Here is a 16,688-nt window from a genome sequence, read left to right as displayed (position 1 = left end):
TTTGTAAGCTTAGGTGGGACCTTCTCATTTTTGAGTTTTTACATGTCCTTTATTCACCCCATTTCAAGGGAGGGTAGCACAAGAATCGGATCCAAGATCTCCGGTTCGGTGAGACTTCATTTTTACGGCCATTGCCACTTGAGCTACCCCATGCGGACAAGAAAAATTGAATTTCGATACTATAGATAAACTAATTAATTTTGTGGTAAATACGAAATAGTGCAAAGTAAAAATAAAACTAAATACTTAGTACCATACCTACAACAAATATAATAAAACATTATTGTTTAGTTATCAGTAAATATTTCAACAAATAAGATAGGAAATAAATTTCCTAGATGTGAACCAATGAAATTGGATCGTTAAAAATATCCCTTCCAACACGTAACCAGATATGGCCTTTCATGTTTGGGCGCAAGAACAACGCAAGTGTGTATAATCTTAGCTTCCATTAAATTTTAAATTTATTAAATTAAAAAAAAAATTAAAAAAAATTTATTAAATCAAAAATTAAAAACAAATAAATTGTAATCATAATATTAAATTAGTTATATTAATACCATAATGGTAAGAATATTAAATTAGTTATATTAATACCATAATGGTAAGAAGATAATATCAGAATACTGTTCTTACTATTGTAATTAATATGTATTATTTAGTTTTACCGTGATATCATAATATTATTTTTACTATTTCTAAATTTTAGTAACTTTCATTTTTATTAGTTATTAATTTTTTGTTTTTCCTTTTATTCTTTATTTTTTTATTTAAATTTTTGATTTATTTTTTTCCATTTTTCTATTATTTCTATTTTGATGAATTATAAGCTTTTCCTCCATATTTTATTAGTTGTTTTATTTTTGTATTATTTTTTTTATTGGTATAGAACATTCATTTTTTTTTTTTTTTTGACTCTATTGTCACGATCTTCAGTATAAAAATACATAAATAAAAAAAATTTAATATAAGGAGGGTCCATTCATCATCCCCTCACTTTTACTAGGTAATATAACCCTTAATTTTCATATCTTTACACTCACCTATATATGAATGTGCTCACACTGGTTCATAAGTTAACAAGTATGTACATATAACATTTTATCCATGATCAGGTCTACGAAACGTGGTCTTACGCCTTTTAATGTTTTGGATATATATAACTTAATGCATTGTATGGTTATGCTATCATATTCGGCTTGGCGTTAATGTTATATGCCAGGTGGTGTGGCCGTGACAGCCCAACTCACCCTTTCTCGGACCAGCTGGCTTCAAACCACGTGATAGCATGTGACCTGCACAGGGTTGACCCACACTGGGTTTCGCGCCATGACCTCCCGCCTAAATCAACGGTGGAGATCTACCCTTCTCATCGAACGGTTCTGGTTAAGCTAGGGTTTGGCAAACGATATTTATTCGCCGGGTTCATCGGACTGGGTCATTTGCAACACATTGCCGCAGTCGGCTCTCACACCTCTTCCACCGACTTCTCTGCATCTGCCCGGTACCCATCTCGCTGCTCAAGTAAGAATATTTCTGAGGTCAATATGTGTGTTCATAATACCGTCAGTTCAGTTGCTTGTTAAATTATTTGTCACCTCAACTTCTAACTGTGGCCGAATACTGGTCATGAGGGTTTTGTACAGACCCTCCACAGTTTCCTCTGACCATGTGCAGAAGGATTGGGCGATTTGGCGGAACTTACAGGTATGTCTGACTGACCTTTTATGGTTATTAGCTGTTTGAGTTACAGTATGCATTGACCCCCAGGCTGAGACAGGGTTTATGGTTGTTTACCTGTCTCAGGTTCGAACAGTTTATTTCAACCTTGGTTACGCTTGTTCAGGCAGTCTTTCATGCTGGCCTATCTCGCGTGAACCCTTAGGGTTTAGATAGGTGTTATTTAAGGCTTTCACGCCATCTACTGTATCACTGTACATTTGTTTTGGCATGGTTCCCCGGCTTTAAATGTCTCCGGATGAATATTATTGGGAAGCTCCCACGAGTTATTACTATATATCAGTTTCCTTCATTCCGTGGTTTACCACTGTCTTATATGCCGGACTTCTCACGGCTATGACAATATTTTGCAGCTTTTCTCTAATGAATATTTGCTTCTGTTACCCAAAATCCATCAATAATTCTAAGTGCTTATTCTGCTATGGCATAGTCAGTTCGTATGGAAAGATTGATGTTCTGGTTGTTCAATTGTATTCTCTTAACCCTGTTTACCCAGTAAATTTGTGGAACTTTAAGGGTTTACTTGATGCGCACCGTTACAATTTGATTTCAAGGATTCCATATGTAGTTTATGCAGTTCAGTTTCCATTTCAAATGTCTTAAGGCGAACCGAGGTAGCCCTGCGCTCGGTATATGAACGTAGCGCCTACCTCTTTCGCAACAGTTATCACATTGGCTTGAATGTCCGTTACTGTATGTTTAATGTACAGGTTGCATGTTGATATAGCTAACGTATATTGTAATAATGTATTTGTTTCTTTCCTGTATCGCTACATTTAGCTACTACCAGGTCCGTTATATAGAAGTATAACCCTACTCGGGTCTGGTAATACAATGAACTTGTCATAAACCCTCATTTGGGTCTAGTTCTAGCAACTTGACACACATCGCACTTTTATCTGTACACTACTATGCGTTATTGTTTACATGTAGACGTTTCACTACATAGTATCACTTCCGTATAATGTTTCATGTTTATTCAACATTGTGTTATGCCATGCCATTTGGCATATATATATATACATGTATACAGCACGTTGTTTTGACCATTATATATGTTTACAACATTTCATTTCGGCATTTATATACACAGCATTTCCTTTCGGTCTTTTATAAATACAGCATTTCGTTATTTTGGTTTTTATGACGTCAGTGCTACATGCAAGCACCTGTTCTGTGCAAGTTATCTGTATTATGTAACCAGGTTTCCTACCGAGCAATACTAGATCTTGCCTTGATTCTATTACTTCTGTTCTCTAATTTATCTCACTGATATTTATACCGTTCCCTATCTCTTCAACAGCTCTAGAACTACCTCTGTTCTGAGCGTATTATGATTGTTCCTCCTTAAGTTATTAATATAGGGTTCAGAGGTGACCACCATTTCATATTAACATATACAAACGTTTCCAGAACTGTAAGTATTAAGCAAGTTGACATACTATAGTAACTAAAGACAGTAAGCAACTAAGACAGTAAAACAAGTTCTGTGTCCTGTCTATCTTCTTCTGTACCTGTTCTTTATCTACTAACTCGATCAGAAAGAGCATACCTGGCTATTCCCGCTATCGATGTCCTTACTGTCAGCAGTCACCTGCAAAGTTTTTGCTCTTAACCTCCCAACCTTGAGATCCACTGCACTGGATTCTCCCCCCGAGCCGTCTTGCAGGCCTGCAGCCCTCAACAAGACTCATGCACCACTGTGCTGGGTTATCTGATCACAACCAGACTTAACCCACTTTTTCCACTCTGCTCTCTCTCTCTGGAATCTTTCCTCTGCCTGTTCATCAACAGCCCAGAGGTTTTCCTCCCAGGACTTTTCCTTGGGTGAGAGGCAATTGCTTTTCAGTTTTATAACTGATTTATTTTCTTTTAATAGAAAATCCTCCTTTTGGAGGCTGCCAGCATTTCATCAATACACATGTGCAAAATAGTCTATTATATTCACTTTCAAATTAACAATGTCTTTTAATAATAACAAATTACCACTCATATTGTTTTCACCACAGTAATTATCTAGAATTACCAATTACTGGGGTCATTACATCTTCCCCCCCTGGGATTGGACATCGTCCCGATGTCCATTCTCGTTAAATAAATTCAGGTAAGCCTTTCTGAAAGGTTCCTCGTCTTCCCACGCAGCCTCCTCAGGGCCATAGTGCTGCCACAACACCTTAATTTGGGTAATAACCCGTTTCCGCAGCCGCACTTCTCTCCGGTCGAGAATGCTCTGTGGTTCGACCAGGACCTCGCCTTCCGGTTCGACCCGCACATCTTGCCATTGAATAACATGTTTAGGGTCATACACATATTTCTTTAGGACAGAAACATGGAACACATTGTGAATCTTAATATGACTGGGCAAAGCAAGTTGGTAGGCCACAGGCCCCACTCTAGCTAAAATCTGAAACGGTCCAAAGTATCGAGGAGCCAGCTTGGCGCACCCACTCCACTGCAGTGTGCTCCTTCTGGTTTGAATCCTTACAAACACATGGTCACCAACATTGTACTCTGTGAATCTTCTTTTCCTATCTGCGAAACTTTTCTGTCTGTCTTGTGCAGCCTTTAAATTTGCTCGCACTCTCTTCACCATATCTTCCATGTCTTTTAACATTTCCGGACCCAAACTCAGCTTATCCTCCAGTCCGCCCCAACTTGAAGGTGTGCGGCACTTTCGCCCATACAGGACCTCAAAGGGACTTAGCTGGGTTGAGGTATGATACCCATTATTGTAGGCAAATTCGACCAGATGCAAATACTCTTCCCATTGACTAGGTTTTAGCATCACATTTGCCCTCAACATGTCTTCCAATACCTGATTGACTCGCTCAGTTTGACCATCGGTCTGTGGATGATAAGCCGTGCTAAAATTTAACCGAGTGCCCAACTCGGCAAACAATGTTTTCCAAAAGGTGGAAGTGAATTTCACATCACGGTCTGATATGATCACCTTTGGCATTCCATGCAAACGGAACACATTTTGCATAAAGAGATGCGCGATTTGTACCGCCTTGTAAGTGGACTGCACAGGTATGAAGTGCGCTGCTTTACTCAATTTATCAACCACGACCATAATAGAATCATTGCCCTTCTTTGTTCGTGGTAACCCGGTTACAAAATCCATGGAAATGGTTTCCCATTTCCATTCCGGAATCGGTAAAGGCTGCAACAGTCCCGCTGGGTGTTGATGTTCAGCCTTAATTTGCTGGCATTCCAAACACCTTGCCAGATATTCCACTACCTGCTTCTTCATTCCTGGCCAGTAATACTCTTTCTTGAGTGCCGTGACCATCTTTTGATACCCTGGGTGGCCAGTGTAGTGGCTGATGTGGAACTCATCTAGAATCAGCTTCTTAAGGTCATTTGAGTCAGGTACATACATTTTCTTGTTAAAATACAGCAATCCAGCATTATCTAATGTGTACCCTTGCTGTAACTTTCCATCATCAGATTGTTGTACCTGCTGTTTTAAATGCTGATATTCAGAGTCGTTACTGGCTGCTGTTTTTATTTGTTCAACTAGCGAACTCCGCTACTTGCTGGCTCAAAGTTCACATAAGCAATGAACCTTTCGACTTAAGGCATCTGCCACCCAATTTTCTTTGCCCTTTAAATGCTTTATTTCAAAGTCAAACCCACTTAGAAAATCTGCCCAACGGCCTTGCCTCGCATTCAAGGTAGGTTGGCTGAAATAATGCGTCAAACTGTGATGATCTGTTAACAACAGAAATTTCTTCCCAAGAAGGTAATGTCGCCACATCTTTAGTGCGTGAATCACAGCAGTTAACTCTAAATCGTAAGCAGAGTATCTCTGCTCATGCTCTTTTAGTTTCCTTGATTCATATGCTATTACTTTTCCTTCCTACATTAGTACTCCTCCCACGCCCTCCTTGCTTGCATCGGTGCACACCACGTAATCCTTATTAGGATCAGCGATCCTCAGGATGGGTGCAGTGGTGAGGAGGTGCTTCAAGCGGTCAAAACTCTGCTGACACTCTGCTGTCCATTTAAATGTCTTTCCTTTCTTTTGCAATGAGGTGATAGGATAGGCTATCCTAGAAAAACCTTCCACAAACCTCCGGTAATAGCCAGCTAACCCCATAAAGGATCTGATATCAGCAACGTCTTTGGGTATAGGCCATTCCATAATCGATTTTATCTTCTCGGGGTCAACTGCAATTCCCTCTTTAGTAATCATGTGGCCCAAATACTGAATTTCCTCTTTGAAGAAATCGCATTTGCTAAACTTAGCATATAGCTGATGCTCCCGAAGAGTTTGTAACACCAATCTAAGGTGCTCCTCATGCTCCTGTTGGGAACGAAAATATATCAATATGTCGTCAATGAATATCAGTACAAACTTGTCCAAAAACCTGTGAAACACGCTATTCATCATGCACATAAAAGTAGCAGGTGCATTGGTCAAACCAAAAGGTAGCACTACAAATTCGTAGTGCCCATAGCGTGTCCGGAAAGCAGTTTTGGCAATGTCCTCATCCTTAATCCTGATCTGATGATAACCAGATCGCAGATCAATTTTGGAAAACACTTTTGCCCCTTTCACCTGATCGAAGAGTTCATCTATTCTGGGTAAAGGGTACTTGTTTTTGACCGTGAGCTTATTCAGCTGCCGGTAATCTATGCACATGCGAAGGGTCCCATCCTTCTTCTTCACGAACAATACCGGAGCTCCCCAGGGTGACACACTGGGTCAAATGTACTGTTTCTCCAACAGCTCTTGGAGCTGCATTTTCAACTCCGTTAACTCAGGTATGCTCATCCGGTATGGTGCCCGCGATACTGGTGCTGCCCCCGATATTAACTCTATAGTGAAGTCTATGTCCCTTCTTGGAGGCAAGCCTGGTACCTCTTCAGGAAAGACATCTGTAAATTCCTGTACCACTGGAATATCGTCTAATGCAGACATCTTATCTTTCTGGTTCGCATAGCCAACTTGTATGGCATAGATCTGACATTTCTTTCTAATACATTTAGCTAATTGTGTTGCAGTGATAGGTCGAATCTGAACAGGATGTTTAATTCCCTGCAATTCCTGCTGCTGCCCCATATCATCTTTATAGTATATGGTCTTGGTTTTGCAATTCACCAACGACCAGTGCTTTTCCAGCCAATCCATACCAATAAGAATGTCATAGGAGCCTAACGGAAGTACATTCAGGTCTGCTGTTACGGGCTGTCCAGCTATACTGAAAGAACAGTTATTAACTTTAGCTAAAACCCGCCTTTTGGCTCCCGTTGCTAACTGGACCAACCATGGGTTTTTGAACTTTTCTGGTGGTAGCTTACAGTGTTCCACTACTTTTGGACTAACATAACTTAAAGTAGCTCCTGGATCAATGAGTACAGCTACAGAAAGGTTTGAAATCTTACCTTCGAATTCCACCATGGAAGGTTGGTATTCCGCCTGCCGGTCCTCTAATGCTGCATTGATCCTTGGTACGCTGCGCGCCACATCCCCAACAGTTGAGGCTTCATGGACTTGGGATATTTGATCAGTTCTTTTTCGCTGTGGACAATTTCTAGCGTAGTGCAGTCCTTCACACACCCAGCACTGAACTGGAGGTCTGGTTCCTTCAACCTCGGATCTAGCAGGTGGTTCGCTGATCCTGCTCTCGCTTGGCTTAGCCCGGAAGGTACCCTTGTTTGTGCTTCTGTTAAACTGCCCCTTTCCAACTCCTTTACCACCATTTCCACGGCTGCCTTTGTTGTTTCCAGCAATTCTGCTACCTTTTCTTTCATTCCATTTCTTGTTTGGAATTTCACCCTTTTGTTTGTTCTGCTGATAACAAATTCTAGCCTTCCGAATTGCCTCATCCATAGTTCGGGGATTGTCAAACTCAATCCGCTCCCTTATATAAGCTGGTAGGCTACTCACGAACCTCTGCACCTTGGCCTTCCCCTCTTTTATGTATGGCACATAACGAAGCAGAGAAGTGAAGCGATTTATAAATTCGTCCATGGACTGCTGTCCTAGCCGTAAGTCATGGAATTCTCGCGCCTTCTCGTCATAAAAGCGCTCAGTTAAGTACCTCTCCTTAAAATATTTCTGAAATTTTTCCCAGGTTATGCTTTGCTCACTTACTCCCTTCACAATTTTAATCTCTTCCCACCACAAGGTGGCTTTGCCTTGCAACTGGAAAATAGCCAGTCGCGCCTTCAGATTTTGATCATATTCATAAAGTTGGAAAAATTTATTAATATTAATCAACCAGGTTTCTGCTGCTTCCTCCTGCTCTCCATCGAAAAGTGGAGGTTTGATTTTTCGAAATTCTCCCTGTAATTCCACTTTCTGTCGCTTGGGGGTTTGATGCTCTTGCACATTATCAGAATGGTCTTCCTGTTCTTCTGAAAGCTCAGGTGCGTAATTCCGTTCCTCAGTGCCCCTTTGCTGTTCTGCACTAATGCTGGCTAAGGGTGGATTTTGTTTATCTGACAAGCTTTTCAGTATTCTTTCTTGTTCCATTGTTAATCGCGCATTGTCCTCTCGTAGACGCGCCATCTCACCTTTCAGCTCCTGAACAGTTTGCAGTATCGCCAGATTGGTACTGCGTGTCTCAGCACCAAGCTGTACCCACAGCTCTGCATTTTCTTGAGGGATGCCGCCAGCTCCCGACATTTCCTCCATCTTACTATTAACTGTTAACAGATAGCTGTCTCTGTATGGTTCTCCTGATTGGTACACAAGAAAGTCAATTAGCTGCATTATCTGTGCATATACTTTATAAGATACTCTTTGCTGTTCCAGAGGCCACAGTTTTGAAACCTCTACTCTGATACCACATTGTCATGATCTTCAGTATAAAAATACATAAATAAAAAAATTTAATATAAGGAGGGTCCATTCATCATCCCCTCACTTTTACTAGGTAATATAACCCTTAATTTTCATATCTTTACACTCACCTATATATGAATGTGCTCACACTGGTTCATAAGTTAACAAGTATGTACATATAACATTTTATCCATGATCAGGTCTACGAAACGTGGTCTTACGCCTTTTAATGTTTTGGATATATATAACTTAATGCATTGTATGGTTGTGCTACCATATTCGGCTTGGCGTTAATGTTTTATGCCAGGTGGTGTGGGCATGACAGCCCAACACACCCTTTCCCGGACCAGCTGGCTTCAGATCACGTGACAGCATGTGACCTGCACAGGGTTGACCCACACTGGGTTTCGCGCCATGACCTCCCGCCTAAATCAACGATGGAGATCTACCCTTCTCATCGAACGGTTCTGGTTAAGCTAGGGTTTGGCAAACGATATTTATTCGCCGGGTTCATCGGACTGGGTCATTTGCAACACATTGCTGCAGCCGGCTCTCACACCTCTTCCACCGACTTCTCTGCAACTACCCGATACCCATCTCGCTGCTCAGGTAAGAATATTTCTAAGGTCAATATGTGTTCATAATACCGTCAGTTCAGTTGCTTGTTAAATTATTTGTCACCTCAACTTCTAACTGTGGCCGAATACTTGTCATGAGGGTTTTGTACAGACCCTCCACAGTTTCCTCCGACCATGTGCAGAAGGATTGGGCGATTTGGCGGAACTTACAGGTATGTCTGACTGACCTTTTATGGTTATTAGCTGTTTGAGTTACAGTATGCATTGACCCCAGGCTGAGACAGGGTTTATGGTTGTTTACCTGTCTCAGGTTCGAACAGTTTATTTCAACCTTGGTTACGCTTGTTCAGACAGTCTTTCATGCTGGCCTATCTCGCGTGAACCCTTAGGGTTTAGATAGGTGTTATTTAAGGCTTTCACGCCATCTACTGTATCACTGTACATTTGTTTTGGCATGGTTCTCCGGCTTTAAATGTCTCCGGATGAATATTTTTGGGAAGCTCTCACGAGTTATTACTATATATCAGTTTTCTTCATTCCGTGGTTTACCACCGTCCTATATGCCGGACTTCTCACGGCTATGACAATATTTTGCAGCTTTTCTCTAATGAATATTTGCTTCTGTTACTCAAAATCCATCAATAATTCTAAGTGTTTGTTCTGCTATGGCATAGTCAGTTCGTATGGAAAGATTGATGTTCTGGTTGTTCAACTGTATTCTCTTAACCCTGTTTACCCAGTAAATTTGTGGAACTTTAAGGGTTTACTTTGATGCGCACCGTTACAGTTTGATTTCAAGGGTTCCATATGTAGTTTATGCAGATCAGTTTTCCATTTCAAATGTACTTAAGGCGAACCGAGGTAGCCCTGCGCTCGTTATATGAATGTAGCGTCTACCTCCTTCGCAAACAGTTATCACATTGGCTTTGAATGTCAGTTACTGTATGTTTAATGTACAGGTTGCATGTTGACATAGCTAACTTATATTGTAATAATGTATTTGTTTCTTTCCTGTCTCGCTACATTTAGCTACTACCAGGTCCGTTATATAGAAGTATAACCCTACTCGGGTCTGGTAATACAATGAACTTGTCATAAACCCTCATTTGGGTCTAGTTCCAGCAACTTGACACACATCGCACTCTTTATCTGTACACTACTATGCGTTATTGTTTACATGTAGACGTTTCACTACATAGTATCACTTCCGTATAATGTTTCATGTTTATTCACGTTGTGTTATGCCATGCCATTTGGCATATATATATATACATGTATACAGCGCGTTGTTTTGACCATTATATATGTTTACAACATTTCATTTCGGCATTTATATACACAGCATTTCCTTTCGGTCCTTTATAAATACAGCATTTTGTTATTTTGGTTTTTATGACGTCCGTGCTACATGCAAGCACCTGTTCTGTGCAAGTTATCTGTATTATGTAACCAGGTTTCCTACCGAGAAATACTAGATCTTGCCTTGATTCTATTACTTCTGTTCTCTAATTTATCTCACTGATATTTATACCGTTCCCTATTTCTTCAACAGCTCAAGAACTACCTCTGTTCTGAGCGTATTTTGATTGTTCCTCCTTAAGTTATTAATATAGGGTCCAGAGGTGACCACCATTTCATATTAACATATACAAACGTTTCCAGAACTGTAAGTATTAAGCAAGTTGACATACTATAGTAACTAAAGACAGTAAGCAACTAAGACAGTAAAACAAGTTCTGTGTCCTGTCTATCTTCTTCTGTACCTGTTCTTTATCTACTAACTCGATCAGAAAGAGCATACCTGGCTATTCCCGCTATCGATGTCCTTACTGTCAGCAGTCACCTGCAAAGTTTTTGCTCTTAACCTCCCAACCTTGAGATCCACTGCACTGGATTCTCCCCCCGAGCCGTCTTGCAGGCCTGCAGCCCTCAACAAGACTCATGCACCACTGTGCTGGGTTATCTGATCACAACCAGACTTAACCCACTTTTTCCACTCTGCTCTCTCTCTCTGGAATCTTTCCTCTGCCTGTTCATCAACAGCCCAGAGGTTTTCCTCCCAGGACTTTTCCTTGGGTGAGAGGCAGTTGCTTTTCAGTTTCATAACTGATTTATTTTCTTTTAATAGAAAATCCTCCTTTTGGAGGCTGCCAGCATTTCATCAATACACATGTGCAAAATAGTCTATTATATTCACTTTCAAAATTAACAATGTCTTTTAATAATAACAAATTACCACTCATATTGTTTTCACCACAGTAATTATCTAGAATTACCAATTACTGGGGTCATTACATCTATGAATTTGCGTTTCACAAAAATGTAATCCATAGTTTAAAATTAGGAATTCAATTTATTATTATTATTTAAATTGATTTATTTGTAAAGTGATTGGTTGAGGTCTTATTATAGGCTCTTTAATAACTTCCATTTATAATAGTTACTAAATTTTTGTTTTTAGTTTTATTTCACTTTTATTGAACTTTTTTATTTTGATTTTTTCTATTATTTCTATTTTCATAAGTTATAATTTTTTCACAATATTTTTAAATTAAAGAGACTTATTATTATATTAAAAACATATTTTCATAAATTTAATGATAAACAATTATATATATTGATAAAAATAAAATACACATTTTATGTGTATTAGAATAAACAATTTTAGTTAATTAGATTTCATAATTTTTGACAATAAGATTTAATAATATTATATTTTACTAATAATTTTATTTTTGTAATAAATTTTTTATTAATTAAATTATATTTAAACTAAACAAAACATACTAAATAATATATAACCTTTCTTATTTTTTAATTTAATTAAACTATATTTAAACTAAGACTTCCTGAATTACTTAACTTTTTCCTCTTTAAAAAATTATCTAATTGCTCTCCAAACATATTTTAGAAAGTTGTACCATTCCCATGTTCTTCACAGGCTTTAACGAGTAATTAATTTAATAATTTCTACCCTTCCCATGTCGTGGGCCTACTTTACCTACACGTTAAAGGATTCCTCTCGCCTAGGCTTTTTGACCATATCATTCCATTTCACTTCTAACTGAAAGTTTATAAAGCCATCCCCACTACGCGTACCTATATCACGAGTTTCATCTTCACTCTCTTGTACAGTTGTAGTGCCATTGATTATGGAACATTTTCACGCTCTTCCTCCGGAATTAAGAAGGCAATGTCTTCTAAGGGTGCCTTACACATCCCACAATACCATCGCAGCTGTATGCAAAAGCTGGGAGGCCGTGGTGAAGAGCCCCCAGTTCTATGAAGACAGAAGAAAGCTTTGTATTTCCCAGCAGTTTATATGTTTGATAGAGTTCCGGAGTTATCATCATGAATACGTTCTTTCTGTTCAAGAATTTGTGATTACTGTGCATGACCCTGTACAAGGCACCTGGGAAGAACTCCCTCGCCTTCCTGTGCAAGGCACCTGGAAAGAATTCCGTCGCTTTCCTCCTGGAATTCCAGACTGTTTCCGCTGCGTTTGTGTCAATCGGAAGCTTCTTTTGATTGGCGGAAGGAATTCCAACTACGTGGAGAGACAATTTAGTGTTTTCATCTATGATTTCTCCTCTGCTAAATGGAGCCGTGGCACAGACTGTCCGCTAGAAACAGTCCATGCCGCTTGCTCCGTTTCCGCGGAAGGGCTCGTTTATGTTGCCGGAGGAATGGACCGCAATGATAATGCTGTGCGCGGAGCAGCAGTTTACAATGTAGGGAAAGACGAGTGGAAGCCTCTCCCTCATATGAACCAAAAGTGGGACCATTGCTTTAGCACTTTCATTGACGGGAAATTCACCGTTATTGATGGTCATAGTGCACCATGGGTTAAAAGATCGAAGGCCAATGCGGAAGTTTATGATCCTGAAAAAGGGGCGTGGTACACGCTTCAGGATGTATGGAATGGGCAACACCCTCGACCGTTCCACTTCCCTCATGGGATTGAATGTGTGGGCAATCCCCTCTACTGGTTCAAGACGCGGAAAGGAATGAATGTATATGATTCCAAGGCAAACGTTTGGAGGTCAGTGGCTTCTCTTCCACAACCGCTTCGTAAGATTGCGTGTTGTGCAGCGTGGCGTGACGGAATTTTTGTGGGCGTTAATGGTGAGGGAACATACCCTAATGGACTTTTCCGCCCTCTCAGACGTTCTGCTTTCTATATGTTGAGGCCTCAGTGTATACAACGTGGAGCAGTAGCATCAGAGGAGGAAATGGTTGGAGAGTGGTGTCCCATTCCCATTAGGAGGCCAATGGTTGGAGAGTGGTGTCCCATTCCCATTAGGAGGCCCCGAGACCCTGTCGTGGACTATCAACTGCTGTCTGCCGTTACAGTGGAGATCTAAAATTAAAATCACAACGTTTAGCATTTCATGTGAGTCTGTGCCTCTAATAACATTAGTGCTTTGCAAATCGCAGCTATGATTGACCTATGCCCCGTACATTTATATTTACTGTTGTTGCCTGGAGTGAATAGAACCAGCCTCGTTTGATAGTCAAAATTCCAATGACGTTTTTTTTGTGGATTCCTAAAAGTACAGTTAACTGTTTTATTAGTATTATTTTTAAAAAGTTAATTTCAATTTAGTTTTAAGTTTCAAATTTCAAATTAGGGCATGGGTAAATAAAATGTACTAAGGTTTGTGGTGTTTCCGTGGATCTCAACTAGTTTCACTATTTTTTTTTCAAAATAGATAAACTTTCTAAATTGAATCTTATAATTTTTTTAAATAAATTAAATTTATATATTAATTTATTTTATTTTTGAGTCCATAAGTTTATTTTACAATATATTATGGAGGTGTAAGAACTCTGTTTAAGAAATTTATCTATTACGAATTTATTTCATTTTTGAGCTCATAAGCTTATTCTACAACACCTTATAGATGTGTAAGAAGTCTGTTTAAAAAATTTACCCATTACTACTGTGTAATATGTCTGTGTAAGAAATCTGCGAGAAGTTTGTGCCTTGGTTCATTCTTCTAGTTCATACATATGTTCTTAAAATAACAATAAATTATGTTCTAAATAGAAAAATAATGTCCAATATGATAAAAAAATGAATATGCTTAAAAGTAATTAGAAGTAAAAAAATTAAGTAAGATATTTAAACCTTACACTTTTCAAAAAGATTTCAAGAGGAAATTTAAAAAAACTATTTGAACGGTTCATTCTTCTAGTTCATACATATGTTCTTAAAATAACAATAAATTATGTTCTAAATAGAAAAATAATGTCCAATATGATAAAAAAATGAATATGCTTAAAAGTAATTAGAAGTAAAAAAATTGTGTAAGATATTTAAACCTTACACTTTTCAAAAAGATTTCAAGAGGAAATTTAAAAAAACTATTTGAAAATATATGCTAACTAATTTATGTCTTCTCCTTTTTTTTTCTAAGTTAGGTTAATCTATTAATATGTAACAAAAATGTACAGAGAGGCGCAGGCCTAAGCAAAGTTTAACATAGTGTATCAAAGAGAATCTTGACTACCCCAACATTGGGGAAACTAGTCCGCAAAGACAAAAAATACCTAGACGGGATATCATTCTTTAAGACCAAAAAAACCAAGAACTTGAGAAGTTTTACCATGACAAAAAGAACCAGACAAATTCCAGTAGAACTAACATATCAAAAAACCAGACAAAAGACACCTGGCAGCCACATCATATCATTTCAGTTCTTCTGGGATGGGCTCCTCAATAATCGACGCCCCGCCGTGTGGCCCACCCACAAGATGGACATCGCCATGGCTGCCAGCCACCATCTTCGGAGCTAGCCCATCAATCCCTGTTCCACCTCGGGAGTGCGTGGCACCAGAACTACCACCCTCAGCATGCTGACCGCCACCCATGGTCTGGCCATACAAAGCAACATTTCCTTCGTCCAACAGATTCTTTCCTATGTCTCGGCCATTTCTGTGCCTTTGAGCCTCCCCTTGCCCCAAGTTATAGTTTTCCGTTTGGGTATCTAGCTGCTCATTATCTTCAGTGAAAAGGATGGTGACTGTAACAGTAATCAATGGTTTGTTCAAGGTGCTACGAAATCTGAATTGGGTCAAGTGGGGAACAGGGTGAGGGGGCAAAGGGAAATTCGCAATGTGAACTGCAAAATCTCTGTGACCTGCACCCAGAGACGGAGCATGACCCTGGCCACTACGAGTATTGGGATATCTTCCCAAACCATAGCTACGGGGGTGATACAGTTCAGGGAAAGGAGAGGAGGTAGCAGGCTCAGGATTTAGCTCAGTCTGAGGGCGGGCACTACCTCCCTGGGTTCCTCCTCTTCGACTCGTCATGCAATGTCGAACCATGTCGGAATACCTGGCTAAGTGTTCAGAGGGAGCGATGGCAAAGGGATTGAGAAGGGGAACAAGGACCAGCTGGGGGTTGGTTATCTGACAGAACCTGGAATGGGAGTGGTGATGCCCATTACCGAAATCGACACAACAAGCTAACCAGCAGCAACGCCCAGTGATTGTGCGGGAGATGGTTTCAGTAGCTTGGGGCGGGCAGTTGCAGTGGAGCAGGGGAGAAGGAGAGACAATGAGCCGAGGGGATTCCATGTTTGGGTAGTTAATAGCCCTTTCTCAATTCGAGCCTGCATTAAATGTTGCCAGCGGTTTGTCATTAGATTGGCTCAGAGTGATATGGGGTGAGGCACCATCGGCCAAGTGGCCCATCCTCTCGCTGCCGTTCTTCATGATCTTCATAAATTCTCTTGAATGTCACCCACATCTGGGTGCTAACTAATTTATGTTGATGTCAACCTCATCTATATTTATATAGAAATATTTTGTTAAATTAAAATATTTTAATAGTTGTATGTATATGTTAAATAAAATACTTTAATGTTAATTATGTATATATTATATATCATTTAAATTTTTTTATGTATATCATGAAAAAAAAAAAAATTATAATTAAAAAGTTTATTTGGTCTTACATATACTCTCTATAGCATTTAAAATACAATTTAAATAATGGAAAATTACACATTGTATTTTGCACTCTAAAAGAGTTACTATATATTTTTCCCTTTATCCAAAATGATCAACCATACCTACTAATATATGTATGCTAGTTGTATTATTTATTATCATAAAAATGATACTCAATATATTATAAAATGAACATTTAAATCGGTAAAAAATAAACCATCATTCTTTACAATGAATCAATCTAAATTCATTTAATATAACTTTAAAATTTATATCTTCCTTTAAATTTACTTAAGATAAGAATTTCAGAATTGCCCTCTCCTCATTTAAATTAGTTTATAACTAAATTTCTAATTAATTTTATTAAAAAACGTTAAATTTTGTAATTAGTTACATCGATATAATCGTTCTTTCATTCCCACACATTTACGTTTGCCATATCCTTTTTAAAATAGAATATGCAGGGGACAATCATTCCATTTTGTTATCTCGTTCTCCAAAAGGGAACTTTCATATAATACCTCATTCAAAGAAACAAAAGAGAGCTTTATGTAATACCTCAGTGCGAGAGACAAGAAAAAATTTCATGTTCAATGCGAAGATTAATTGCAAAT

At 39.0% G+C, this 16,688-nt stretch overlaps 1 protein-coding gene across 1 annotated transcript; it reads left to right on the top strand.

Annotated features, from left to right (window-relative positions):
• Positions 1–12,266: 12,266 nt before the first annotated feature.
• On the top strand, positions 12,267–13,478 carry LOC149253330 (F-box/kelch-repeat protein At1g80440-like). Its single transcript, XM_089454445.1, has one exon. It carries the CDS (start codon positions 12,267–12,269, stop codon positions 13,476–13,478), a length of 1,212 nt encoding a protein of 403 aa, XP_089310571.1.
• Positions 13,479–16,688: the final 3,210 nt, after the last annotated feature.

Source organism: Pinus tabuliformis, chromosome 7 (genome assembly GCF_031772625.1).
Source record: "Pinus tabuliformis cultivar Carrire ecotype Pingquan chromosome 7, CPIR1, whole genome shotgun sequence".
In the NCBI taxonomy this organism is placed as follows: domain Eukaryota; kingdom Viridiplantae; phylum Streptophyta; class Pinopsida; order Pinales; family Pinaceae; genus Pinus; species Pinus tabuliformis.
Note: the sequence above shows the minus strand (reverse complement) of the source record. Positions and strands in the feature narration are given on the sequence as shown.

Excerpts from the sequence above, each read along its gene's own strand:
- LOC149253330 (XM_089454445.1), top strand. The coding sequence starts at position 12,267 with ATGGAACATTTTCACGCTCTTCCTCCGGAATTAAGAAGGCAATGTCTT.